Consider the following 13,769-nt stretch of genomic DNA (forward strand, 5'->3'; position numbering starts at 1 on the left):
ACCACTCACGGTTCTGGCTGTAGGTCTTAAAGACCCCTAGATGTCTAGTTGTAGGTGCATCGTGAAATGCTTTTTGTATTACCTCCCTAAACTGTGATGAAGGAATCAAATAGATCCTATCCTGGAACTTGATCAATTCGTCCATCACCACGTAACGATCATCCTGTATGGTGCCTACAATCACTCCAGAAGCCCAAGTGTCCCTCGCATACTCTATCGCAATCTTATTTCTCCAATCTCCTGTAATCTCAGCTAGAGCACAAATATGAGGTCTCCTGGATAAAGCATCTGCCACCACATTCTTCTTACCTTTGACAAACTCAATGTCAAAGTCATAAGCTTGCAACTTTGTAATCCACTTCTGTTGTCTATCATTCAAATCACGCTGACTCATGAAGTATTTGATGTTGTGATCAGTATTGATAACAAACTTCCCCCCAACTAGGTAGGACCAAAACGTGGCCAATGCATGCATAATAGCCAACATCTCCCGATCATAGATGGAATAGTTCCTCTCCGCTCCACAGAGCTTCCTACTCTCAAAAGCAATGGGATGCTTCTCCTGCATCAAGACTGCCCCAATCCCATCACCTGACACATCACAATGAAGCTCAAATGGCTTCATAAAGTCTGGTAGAGCTAGTATTGGACATGATGGCATCACTTTCTTGAAATGATCGAAGCATCTCTGAGCTTCCTCTGTCCATACGAAGGCTCCTTTCCTAGTAAGGTATGTCAAGGGTGCAACGATCTGTGAAAATCCCTTAACAAATCTCCTATAAAACCCGTAGAGACCAAAGAACCCCTTAAGTTGTGTGAGGTTCATAGGAGTAGGCCAATCAACAATAGCTCTAATCTTTTCGAGATCTACCCGAACTCCATCTACACTGATGATATGCCCAAGGTATAGTAGCTTAGTTAACCCAAACTCACACTTAGATTCCTTGGCATATAGTGACTCTTTCTCCAAAATGGACAACACATCTCAAGATGTTATAAATGCTCCTCCTGAGTCTTACTGAAGACCAAAATGTCATCAAAGAAAATCAAGACAAATCTCCTAAGTTGCCCTCTAAATACCTGATTCATGCAACTCTGGAATGTAGCAGGGGCATTGATTAGCCCAAATGGCATAACCAAAAACTCGAAGTGGTCATAGTGACACCAAAAAGTTGTCTTCTCAATGTCCTTTCTCATCCTGATCTGATGATACCCTGACTATAAATCAATCTTCATAAAAAAACATGCACCATGCAATTCATCAAGCAGCTCATCTATCCGTGGGATGGGATATATGTTCTTAATGGACTTCTTATTTAATGCCCTATAATATATGCACATGCACATCGTCCCATCCTTCTTCTTTACCAACACTACTACTGAAGCAAAGGGGCTCTTAATAGGCCTGATATGCCCCATCTCCAACAACTACTTAATTGCCTTCTCTATCTTATACTTGTGTTTCTTAGGATGACGATAGGGAGTAATCATAACTGGTTTGGCTCCTTCCTCGAGCTCAATAACATGCTCTATCCCCCTATCAGAAGGAACTCCATGCAAAATCTCGCCAAATACCTTAGTATGCCTATTAAGTATTTCCTGGATCTCTGGTGGATGACTCTTCACCTGCGGCTCCCATAAAGCTGGCATAGTGAAACATTCTGCTGCCTGCTCTATGTCATTATGCCAAAAAAGTCTCTGCATTCTCCTTAGGAGACTACTCTACAACTCCCATCTGAAAGTCCTCTAAGTACAACATTTCTCCCCTCATGCTGAAACCTCATCTCCAATTTTGCTAGGTTGAGTGTGAACTTGACTAGCGAGGCCATCCATGTCATGCCGAGGATGACATCATAGTCTCCCATGTCTACTACATAGAACTCATCCTCCAACTCATAGCCATCTCCAAACCTGACGTGAAAATTAGATATCTTCTGAGTGCATAATAATTTGTCACCATTAGTTACCATGACTCTAAACCCAGTGTGCTCCTCGATCTGTAAACCTCTCTTGGCTACCAATTGTGCATCTATGAAATTACGTGTAACCCCAGTGTCAATGAGTGAGATCACTTTCTGCCCCTGGATAGTACCGCTGACCTTAAATGTGATTGCCTTTTGAGCCCCCGTTAATCGTGCCAATTACTTCTCATCCTCAGGAATGTTGCTCTCCTCTATAGTGCTATCCTCGTCTAAATCAAAGTGTTGATCCTCCCTCTCTGACTGTGACTCCTCTACTCATAAATACTCCAATTGTTTTGCCTTAGCCTCGAGAGGACACTTATGAAATAAGTCCCAAGGCTCTCTGCAATGAAAACATAGCTTCTTCTTTCTAAACTCATTCAGGGTGTCATTATCCAACTTATCCCTTTTTGGCTGAGCATCCATGTGAAAAGATTTTTTGTCCTTCTCCTTGTCTTTTTTCATATACGAATCCCTGTGCTGAAATTTGCTCCTAAAAGAAGAAGCTGCTAAGTCACGAGCCTTTTAGTGGCCTCTTGTAACATAGTTGGGTCATGCCCCTTAACCCAACCTTGCAAGGGACATGAAAGTCCATCCATAAACAACACTACTAACCTCCTCTTTGAAATATCTATGACCAACACAGCTAACCTCTGAAATTCACTGATATATGTCTCAATTGATCCCCACTACTTGTGCCAACTCCTTAAACTGTATCTCAGGATCCCTAGCATCAAATCTCTCTATGAGCTTCTCAGTGAACTCCTCGTAAGATGCGATCTGATTATGCCCCAAGGTTACCATGCCATGGTGCCACCACTCATGCGTCGATCCATCCAAGTGAATAGTCGCATCAAATCTCTTTATGAGCTTCTCGGTGAACTCCTCGTAAGATGCGATCTGATTATGCCCCAAGGTTACCATGCCATGGTGCCACCACTCATGCGTCGATCCATCCAAGTGAATAGTCGCATACTTTATAGGCTCCTCCTCATGCATAGGATTCAGCTACAAGTATGTATCTACCTTCTGTACCCAAGCTCGTGCAGTCATCTTCCCTGAAGCATCATAATAAAGTAAAGAAAGTTTCCCAACTTTCTTTCTCAGCTCAAAGTTTTGATTTCTCTTTCCTGATCTGGGCATGTGTCTCATCCTCAAGTCCATATAATCTCTGAGGGAAATATTCGTCTGAAACTCCAGCCCACTAGCCTCCCAGTCCCTCCTGAACTGATCCTGTAACTCGGTAATCTGAGGTTCATTAACTGGTTGAACTGGATCTCTGGGTGGGAAGGTGGGTAGAAGAGATCTCGAGCTCACTTTTCGAGCTGGGCGTGCAAAATGTCTAAAGTTATCAGCCTCCTCCCATTGTTGCCATGTCCATTATTACTATTAATGTTAGTCTCAAGACCATTGTTGTTGCCTCGGCCTCCATTATTATTGCACCTATTGTTATCATCACCTGGATTAATATTGATGCCCATCTGTCTAGCCATAAGCTGCAACATCATATCCATTCGCCTATTCTGCTCCTATTGCATACACTACCCCTCTAATGTACCCAGTAACTATCTGAACATTACATCCTGATCTAGACCGATATTCCTGCCTCTGCCTAGTCCTGTATCCCTGTCATCTCGATCACCCATATTGTTGTCTTTTTTACAAAATATCTCCTCTGTGTCTGTATGACTGGATTGTATGCCCCTCTGCATGGATGAACTAGACTGTTTGCTCTACAAGTTTGAACTCCTACTTTGTCTTGCTTTGGTATTGCGAAAATTATAAAGTCCTTGTCGCATGCTCAAACATAAATGCTTAGCCCTTTTAATTTCTTATTTCAGTGTTTTGACATTATGTTAAACACTTTTCCCTCTATCCCGCTGTTCCAAATTCCCTATAAGACCTCCACAAGATGGCAGGACTTATAGCTTTGATACCCACTATAATGGGCACCCTGGAAATGCCCAAGAACTAAACCCATGCTAATAAAGATTCATATAACATGAACAAGAAGGAATTTATGCAAACTGAAGATTGAACCACTACTGAAATAATATTTAGTTCTCAAACTAATAAAATCAAATACATAGCAATGAATTCCAAAGGCCAAACCCCAAGAGAATGACATCTAGAATGTCACAAGAAAGGACAGACGTCCTCTAATGCCAAGAACAAATTTGTAACTCACACATCCAAGTTCTTATCAAATGCCATTCACAATAATCCCACACTAAACAATGAAGCTCCCACCTCTATTTATACTTTTCCTTCACCCTTCTAGAAGGAAATAAAATATTAATTAATTGCATTTACTAGAAGCTTCCCCCTTCCAATAATTAATGCACTCTCTAGAAACTCCTCCCTTGCAATACAATAATTAATTGTGCTTCTAGAAAATCAAATTAATTAAATATAAAGTCACCTTTTAATTTTAATTTATTTAATGACTTTATAAGAAATTAATTTAATCAATTTCTTATTTCTCCACTTAGCTTTTGGAGAACGTAAAGGCTAAGAACACTGAGTTGCTAAAACGATGGGGACATTACATTGTAAGAAGGAAGTTAGAGATCTTCTGACTTCATATATAGATCAAATACTTCAATGATAAAAGAAAAGTGCTTTAACTTATTTTGGGCAACAAAATCAACTACAATGAAGATTATAACATACAACTTTATAATGTTTTATGCACATAAACTATAAACAGTTTAATAATCAAGACACAACAGATCCAATATATATATATATATATATATATATATATATATATATATATATATATATATATATATATATGCAATTCTAGATTGGTCCAAATTGTGCTTCAACTCCTAAGGTCAGGGAGACAGACTAAAAATAGATTTAGAAACAATTAAATATTTCACAATATCTGTGATGATCGAGTTTAAAATGTCATAGATGACTTCATCCACTTCTCTGAACTGCAATTTAAATCTCCATGCCTTTTAAATAAACAAAATGCTAAAAAGACTTATACTAATCATTAAAATATAATATTTGAATTTTATATTACAGAGTCATATTTCAAATTCCTTATCCCTCCTTCCAAGTAAAATATTTCTTCTTATCTTCGGATGTCGTATATGTCTTCTTACTTCACATTTCTCTTAGTACTTGTATCTTAACAAGAAAAGAAATGTGGACGTTTCAAACTCAATAGTCACTGCCTTATAAAAATAAATTACACCCTTTTTTATGATAATTGATCGGGTGTTTAATCAGTCTAACGTTTGAACTTATGTCAAATCAAACTATTTACCAAGTTACCCACTTCAAACATTATGAAATATTAAACCCATATGATTTGCCTGAAAGGCCCCGGCAATGTCCTTTACTTCAGCGTGGAACAAAATCGTCCGCATGATATTTGACATTCGTTTGGTTTCTATGAATCGTATTTATCTTTCTTCTGGCGTTTATCCCTTATTCCAGACATCGCTCTTGTGAAGGGCTTTGAAATTGTTTATTTGTTGATTCCTATTGTAGTTGATCCTTTTATATACCTACTTCTTTCTTTATTATTCCAGACATCGCTCTTGTGAAGGGCTTTTAAATTGTTTGTTTGTTGATTCCTATTGTAGTCGATCCTTTTATACACTACTTTCTTTATTTTGTTGGATACGAAATATATCGCAGTGTATATTTGGCATCATATAAACACCAAGTGTCTTCCTGTTCATCGCTAATTCTTCCGGCTTGGGGACGCACAGGTGCCTTGTCGTTTTGATAATTTGGGTTCGCAATATTTCTTAAGCTTAAATTTACATCCATCGATTTCTTCAAACCAACTCAATCTAGAGGGGCATCGTTCAAAATAGGCCAGACTTCTGAAATATTCAAACGCTAATATGTTTAATATTCCATGCTTGACGGCTCTCATTCTCTATGCTATCATTGATTCCGGCAATGTAATATTTCCTTAGGCTTTGACCCATCCGACTAGAGTTCGTGGCGATCGAAAAAGATATCCTTCCACGGGCTGTGTAGATCTATTTCACTGTTCTAATCCCAAGTCTGATGTCCTTATACAACCAGGAGCCTCTCATAATCTATACTGTCATAAGGCTAAGCTTCTTGCACTTGACATGGTTTCTCACTGCGAGGGGAGAATTCACGGGAATGTCTAGGCATCGCATGGAGGCCACTGAACAATCTTCTTTTTAAAATCACCGAGTTAGGTCTTTAATCCTGATTGCACCTCTCTCCTCATACTTATCAACTATGTTGGGCCTGCTACCACAAATCTTCATCATGAAAATCACCGTCTGCAACACATAGCTTAAGTTATTGCCTATATATATCTTCATGCACTTCGCTAGAGATAGTACAGTTCTGGGTTACAAAGTTGTGACCATAATCTTAATTAATGAAAAGCAAATAACTTGAGACTGCTCCACCTCTGTGGAAGCTCCACTGTGACGAAAAAATGAGAGCTGAAAGGATTTAGAAGTCAAAAAGGATTTTAGCTTTTGTCGCAATTCGTAGAACATGAGAATGTATGTGCCATCATATACAAATGCGCACGCTCATTCGATCTGTTGTTACTGACTACACTTTCAGCAACATATTAGTTTTTACTATATTCTATATTACTGGTTGAAGGATAAAGATCAGGTAGGGTGCAAAAGTGGAGGCCCAAATTTGTAAAAATTGGAGCTCCATCAAGGCGAACTAATAGCATACATGCAGCTAGGAAATAAACTATCATACATCTCGAAGGAGAGCATGCTGCGTACATAACACAAACTAATATAGTCTATTGTTTTAATTATATTATCTTCTTGTACATCATTCTATGATTGCTATTAAAAAACTAATTGTCAATTGTGTTTATGTTTACTAGACATCTAGGTTTTTTAAGTATAGTGTTGCCCATTGTAGACTCCATAGGATTTGAACTATTGGAATCAAAGCAAGTTTCCTAGTTCATGTCCCCAAATCCATTTTCCAGCAAGCCTGTTCATGTTTATCAGTACTTGCAAATGACAACAAAAGGAAAGAGCACACTAAACCTTTCTATTAGACTCAAATGAATGTCAATGATATAGTACGATGCTTGATTCCCAAAAATTGAATTGTTGATTCCTCCCCAGACCTCCAACAACTCATTAAAAATGGCTTTGAGGAGCAATTTAGTGCATGAACCATTGATCCCGACACACATTTGTCAAGAACATGCACTTTCAGCATTACAGGCCATTCAAAGTACAAATAACTTCAGAGCAGGATTGATGTCGTTGCACTGGACAAATGAATTTGGCACCTTTCTTCATCAATCACTTGATTGACACCAAAAGGATGACCTTTATAGCATCAAAAATGTCTTTCATTTTCTAATTGGAAGAAGATTTACAATGCCTAGCATAAGCATGTGTTTGAACTTGACAGTTGAAGGAAGCTCGTCTGCACTATTCATTGATTATCACGAGAGCAAGTATATAAGTTCAATAGTTCTTTTCCAACAAGAGCATAACTACATTAAGACCATAATAATTAAGATCATCAGCATTCTTTTCAAATGGTCGCAAGTTTTGAATGCTCAGCATGAACATAAATACAATTTTATCACATCTTCGGGGGAAGCTCATCAGCCATTTACATGAACATACTGTCCTTTTAAACTATATAAGGACATGATGTTCAAGTAGTTGCACAACACAAGGTTCAATAGATGCAAGTCTACACCAATGTATTACATGTCTACCTTGTGTATCTTCAAATTGCCAAAAAAATGAAGATCTTTTTTAAAGTAAGTGTTAAAAGAAAATTCGTGTACTCCACCCTTAATCAGCACCAAGATAGAATTCATCATTAGCAATGTAATAGAGCAAGCCTATTACCATGCCTCCAAGGTAGACACAGGTACTAAGCTGAAGCATACTCGCCTCTACATCACTCGGCATCATATAAGAGTCTATGGCCAATAAACAAAACTCTCTTTCACAAAAGCAACTAAAGTTTCCTCCAAGGAATACAGTCATCATCAACACAAAAAATAGAGCAGAATAAGATAATAATGTACATTAGTGAGCTTTGCTTTCATCTTTGCACCAAAATGGAGTAACTCATCACCAATACAATACAACAAGCCTGTCACTATGCCTCCAAATTCAACAAAATGCCAAGATAAAACAAATTCATGATTCCAATGCATCAATGTCACGCATAAGAACTAAGCCCTGCCTAATAAACAAAACACTTGTCAAAAGGTGATTGACATTGCACAAGGACAGTTATCACTGGAACAATAGAAAGGCTTTGGTACCTACACATCAAACAAAGGCAATAAGATATAAAGACGTAAGTATTGCCATTAAGGTCACACACACCCATAATAGTTGTAAATGTCATGCAAAAAAATCTTGGATTGGGTTCACTATATTACATCTCTCCAAAGTGGAAGCCTGAAACTACTTGACTAAGCACTGCAACCTCTGCCACCAACATCTGTATAGAAAAATTGCACCTAATCCATATGGACCCTTGGGTCAAGAGGTCAAACCCTCCATATCATCATCAACACTGAAACCTATTAAAAATCACTGAAAAAGATCTCTGGGCATCATGACGGAAGGACACATTTGTACTCTATTGATAAGTTGCCAAGGTAAATAAGATCGTGTCAAGTGCCAATACACTTTTGAATATCAAGCCAAGTGTAATGTCCCCTCCACTAAATCAAGGAATGAATGTTGGAAGCTGCAACAAATTGTTAGTACAATACAAAAGAATATACATTAAACATGTTAGAGATATTGAATTAATTAAATATTAGCTTAAATACTACCCTTCCTAACCCCTCCTAATCCCTCGGAAGAAACTCTTCTCAAATCACCTAACCCTCTGGTGAGAATTGCTTCTCAATTAGACAATCATCAGATGAGACATCCTCTGAAGGCCTCTTGGGATATCTGATGAATCATTTTATTTACTTGGTACAGATCCCACCTCTAACCAAGTCTCTTATCTCTGACATATGCATATGTTTGACCACTACAATATATATTGTCTCTAAGAGATTTTCTATGAATCTCTCTCTAAGGAGATCCCATTTGGGAATCCCGACATTCAACTATGAATGCGCTCTAGTCTCTGCTTTCCTTATGAGAAACTTGACATTCAGATTTGAATGCCTCTGCCAAGTAAACTTGGTCTCTGTAATAACACCAAGAACATCTAATCGGTGCCAATTCTTGCTATCCAGTTTGATTGTACCTTTTAGGAGCTCACAGTATTATCACTTGTAAATATCTTGGTTATGTATCTCTACCCTATTTATATTCTTCTTCTAATATATTGGCGTATTCTTAATAGTAAATCTTCCTCTATATTTGTCCAGTCACAATGTCTCCAGACACCTCAACTCCTTGGCTCTATTCACTTCTCTGGTTATCCTTTTGTGATATGGAATCCCATCGCCTTCAATTGACTATGGTGGTTATTAATATTATATGATGCTCTCTTCCATTTGTCTTTGTCTAGTGTTCAATGTTCAGGAATGCCCATGGCTCTTATTTGACCATATTCGATTTTTGTATGTCTTTGTTATCGATCTTGATTCTCTTCTATTTTCTCACATGTTACTATTTCTGCTTGTTTGCTATTGGCTGGTGACCCGTCCACACTAGCTAGAGCTCATTCAATGGTTATTTGCTTGGTCCAAATGTCTATTGTACTCTTCAATTATTATTTTTGTCTTAATATATCAGGTGTAGCGAGTTCTATCTTTATCAGAGTCGTATCTTCTTGGGTCAATCGTGATTGTCTGTGGCATATTCCTCTGCTATGCTTTGACAGTCAAATTGTAATGTTCGATGATTCTTAACATCCACCTGGTGGCAATGAAGGTTTGTTTGACTATTCTGTGTTGGAGGGTAAAGATGTCTTATGTTCCCTATTTCTTATTGATGGTGTCGCTTGCATATATGTATGCTTTGTGGGGGAAAACTAAGGGTGGCTGGCCAAGTCTCGTGACTTTTTGGTCTACCATTTACTTCTTAAAATAATGTAAACTCTTTTTAATTGTCATTTGTTATTTCTTTTTAATAATACAATTTATTATCATTGTTAAATATATTCCTTGTTTATTATTCTATTATTATCATTTAATAAATATTGATCAAATATTTTATAATAATATATTGTTTCTTGTTTATTAGATATTGCTCCAATACTTATTTTAGAAAATGCAAATTTATGTCCAAGGGGTTTAGCTTAGTTGGTTGAAGCAATGAGTTCTCATTGTGGACACCCTAGGTCAAAAATCCCAAGAGCGACATCTTTGTGGAATTCTAAGTTGCAACTCTTGGTCTTCTATTGGTTGTATTTGTCTCATTGTTAAAAAAGTGGACTCTTTAAGTTGTGACTCTTGGTCTTCCAATTGTTGTTTCTAGTGTGATTGCTTGTAAGGAGCTTGAAGAAGTCGTTGCTATTAAGGAGCACCCTATTTGTAAACAATCTTAATATAAAAAGAAAATGTGAATTTATAGATTCTATAATGTAAAATTGTCATAAGTATAAAGAAGAAGTTTATACATCTTTGGGGGCTTATTTTGGGGTTATCACACCAAGGCCATGCATGATGTCATTATTTGTGTCTACTTGGCAAGCCATGCATACATGACAATGATGATTCTAAAGAGCTAGGCAATGGATCAAGACCACGAAGATGAAAGATGACTTCCTCGTCATTTTGAAATCTCTTCCAAATACCAAAGTCAATTTGGTATCAATGAAGCAATGTTGCAAGCTTGTATCACAAATGCACAAGTTTGTGTTGCTCATGTTTTGCCCAAATACACAAGCTATAAAGCAGGAAAGCATGACCAATACACAGAGCTATATATCATACTGCAATAGTGACAAATCAATCAACTATTACACGGACACCAGTACAGAGATGTCTTTGATGATCCCAAGGGTATTCCATCACACTAGACAACCAAGCATCAAATGAACTTTCTTTTAGGATTCCTTCTTTCAAAAACTCCATTGAACTGAAGATCCATTTATGATAGCACTGAGATCCAACGTCTACAAGAGCCTCTTGCTCAAGGAAATAACAAGCCAAGCTTTTCTCCACACAGCAATCAAATATTCCCTACACCATAATCTGAATGTGCACAGACTACCACACTCTCAACAAGACAACAAGAATTATTAGTGTCTACTTTCACATATTGACAAGTCTCTAGGCCAGCTACAAGATACAACACTTCAAAATTGTTTTAAACTTTTGAAGTCTACTTATCATTATCTTCACATCAATCCTGAAAATGTTTAGATGACAAAAGAGCAACCATATGACTTATTGATCATGCCTTTTTATTTAATCAATGTGCCAGCTACTTTCATGCACCTGATGAATGGCAGCCTCAAGTACTTTCACCAAATTTGTTTTTGCTGACTTGGATAATATACTTATCATCAACAAGACTTGAGAGGAATCATGTTCAACATATCTCATGCATCCTCAGCATATTGTGTGATTCCGAGCCAACTTATTAAAAATTTTGCATCAAAGAGTCAAAATCTAGGGTACATCATTGAATGTGTAGGCATAAGTCTAGATCTTATGACAATCAAAATCATCCAAAAAGAAGACAAATGAAACAAAAGGACACTTTCTCATTTTGCTTGAGAAATGTTGCATGTTGATTTGATCATATCAAAAAACCTTTATGACTCCTTTTCTACCTTCACATTCCATGTACAAAAGCTTTTTAATTAAACATGACTACCAGCTAACTTCTGCATTTCATCTATTAGCAACTGATGATGTTACCACTTTTCTCTAACAATGTCCTGGGCCCTTTCTATGCTATAAAATCATTGAAGAAAAAACAAAGTTTATTTTACTAATTTGAATGAAAGAAAAAATGGATATATAAAAGTATTCTTCTGGCAGCCAAAGCTGTTTGGAAATAATATTCAAGTGACCACCATAAACAACCAACGAGTATGATCCAACAATGGACCCATTAAAAAAATATATAGAAATTATCATCATACTAATCCCTTGCAGCAGATAAACCTAGAGATAGCAATAAGTGACCACCACCATCTTCAATAACAGCAGATATGAAAAACTGAAATGTTTTTCAATTCAATACAGCTTATATAACATAATATACCTGTAAAGCATGCTTTCATTTCTACCATTCAATAACTGTTTTACAGAATTGGCATGAAGCAAAGTTATTAACCACCACTCCCTCAAAAACCAGAATAAAGGTCCATTATTTCACAAACTCCAAAGTTATAAAATCTTGTTCCAATTTATGGTTATAAAACTGGAAGTGAAGGCCTAAGGCTGAACTCATAATATAAAAAATGGTGGAATAGATCATAAGGTTTGGAGTGTTTAAAACACGATCTTGGCAGTATAGCATAGCATAGCAGATTTTAAAATGTTTATTTGTTTGGGACATCAAAAATTTCAGAAATCTAGAATTTAAGAATTTAAAGAAAAATTTCAAAATAACACAATACATTCTGTAGGAAATGAAAAGTCAAATCAGAAAAATCTAGCCAATTAAAAAATTCCAGATCTAGCAAGATTCAGTAACTACCAAATTTAGTATTGTAAACAGGTTAGTATTGTAAACAGGTTTTCTGCCTTGATGTGAAATCTTAAGTGGCTGCAAGTAATTAATCAATAACTCAACTTATTTGAAATTTAGTAATTGAAAATTTTACAAAGCATTTCCCTTCATATTCAAATCTCAAACAGGTAGATTCATTTTGAAAACTTAAACAAGAGTTTCAGCTCCTAGCCAAATATTAGAAAAATTTTAATCACCCTTAAATCTGACAAACAAATCTTGAGCACTTGGAAAGTGGGAAGCACTTTAAGTCTTCTTGATTTTATACCATACAATGTTTCTTAATTAGTAAACATTGCTCTATCATATTAGGGATGTTATACTTGCCTCCCACATACAAAGTGCATCATTGAATGATAATTCCCGGCGAAACAGTACAAGCAACATGCGGAATGCAAATAGAAGACTATCCGCACCAACCAAAGCCAGGTGCTTAAATAATTGAAGGTCAGTAAACTGTAATATTTTTCCGAGAGTTTCCAACTGTTTCATCACACCCACGGGACCTTCCATTTGAAAATTTGGCCGCTGAATAAACACCAAAAATATTATTATCTAGTGCAAAAGCCCACCTCATATATCTGATCTTTTGCAGATGATGAAACAAATCTACTCATAGAACCTCAAATCCACAGTAAGAAAATAGCAATGCAGTTCACCACTAGTCATCCCAATAAGCACCAAAGCAAATTGCTAATATAAAGAAAACATACCATTCTTCGAAGGAGACTCTCAAAGCACCAGAATGCATCAGCATCATCTTCAAAAAGAATAAGGAAGGGTGATAACAAATCACTCATACCTAGAATGGTAAGAAAACTATGTTAGACATCCTAAGAGAACGGTGTTTAACTGATCAAATGGCATATATAGTACTCACTACTCAATGAGTTGTCAATTACTATGCAACGTAGGCTAGCATGAGCCAAAAATCATGTTTCAATCTATTTGATTAGCATTGTTCATCTGGCAACCTAACATCTAAATATTAAAAATGAAAAGCCACATATTAAAAAGCGGAATTAAGACCATCTACACTTTACCTTGGCAATAACCAGTTCTTGGATCTACCCAGGCATATACAGCAAGGATATCTGACATCCTAGCCATGTTTTTTGTATCACCATAGAACTCGAGGTGCCTGTCTGTTCTTACAACATCGACAACTAGACAAAACAAA

The 13,769-nt window shown here is 36.8% G+C and overlaps 1 protein-coding gene across 6 annotated transcripts in view; it reads right to left on the minus strand.

Moving 5' to 3' along the window:
• LOC149566709 (uncharacterized) overlaps window positions 1-13,769 on the minus strand; it is a 67,186-nt gene that overhangs the window by 18,890 nt on the left and 34,527 nt on the right. For all 6 annotated transcript variants that reach the window (XM_089820043.1, XM_089820041.1, XM_089820042.1 and 3 more), the window contains exons 6-8: window positions 13,633-13,755; window positions 13,303-13,391; window positions 12,917-13,117 (exon numbers count right to left, since the gene is read on the minus strand). In XM_089820043.1, coding sequence (XP_089676169.1) covers window positions 12,917-13,117; window positions 13,303-13,391; window positions 13,633-13,755 — 413 coding nt within the window. The remainder of the gene's footprint in view (window positions 1-12,916; window positions 13,118-13,302; window positions 13,392-13,632; window positions 13,756-13,769) is intronic.

This window comes from Cupressus sempervirens, chromosome 3 (genome assembly GCF_028749045.1).
Source record: "Cupressus sempervirens isolate cs-2001-9-10 chromosome 3, ASM2874904v1, whole genome shotgun sequence".
Lineage (NCBI taxonomy): Eukaryota > Viridiplantae > Streptophyta > Pinopsida > Cupressales > Cupressaceae > Cupressus > Cupressus sempervirens.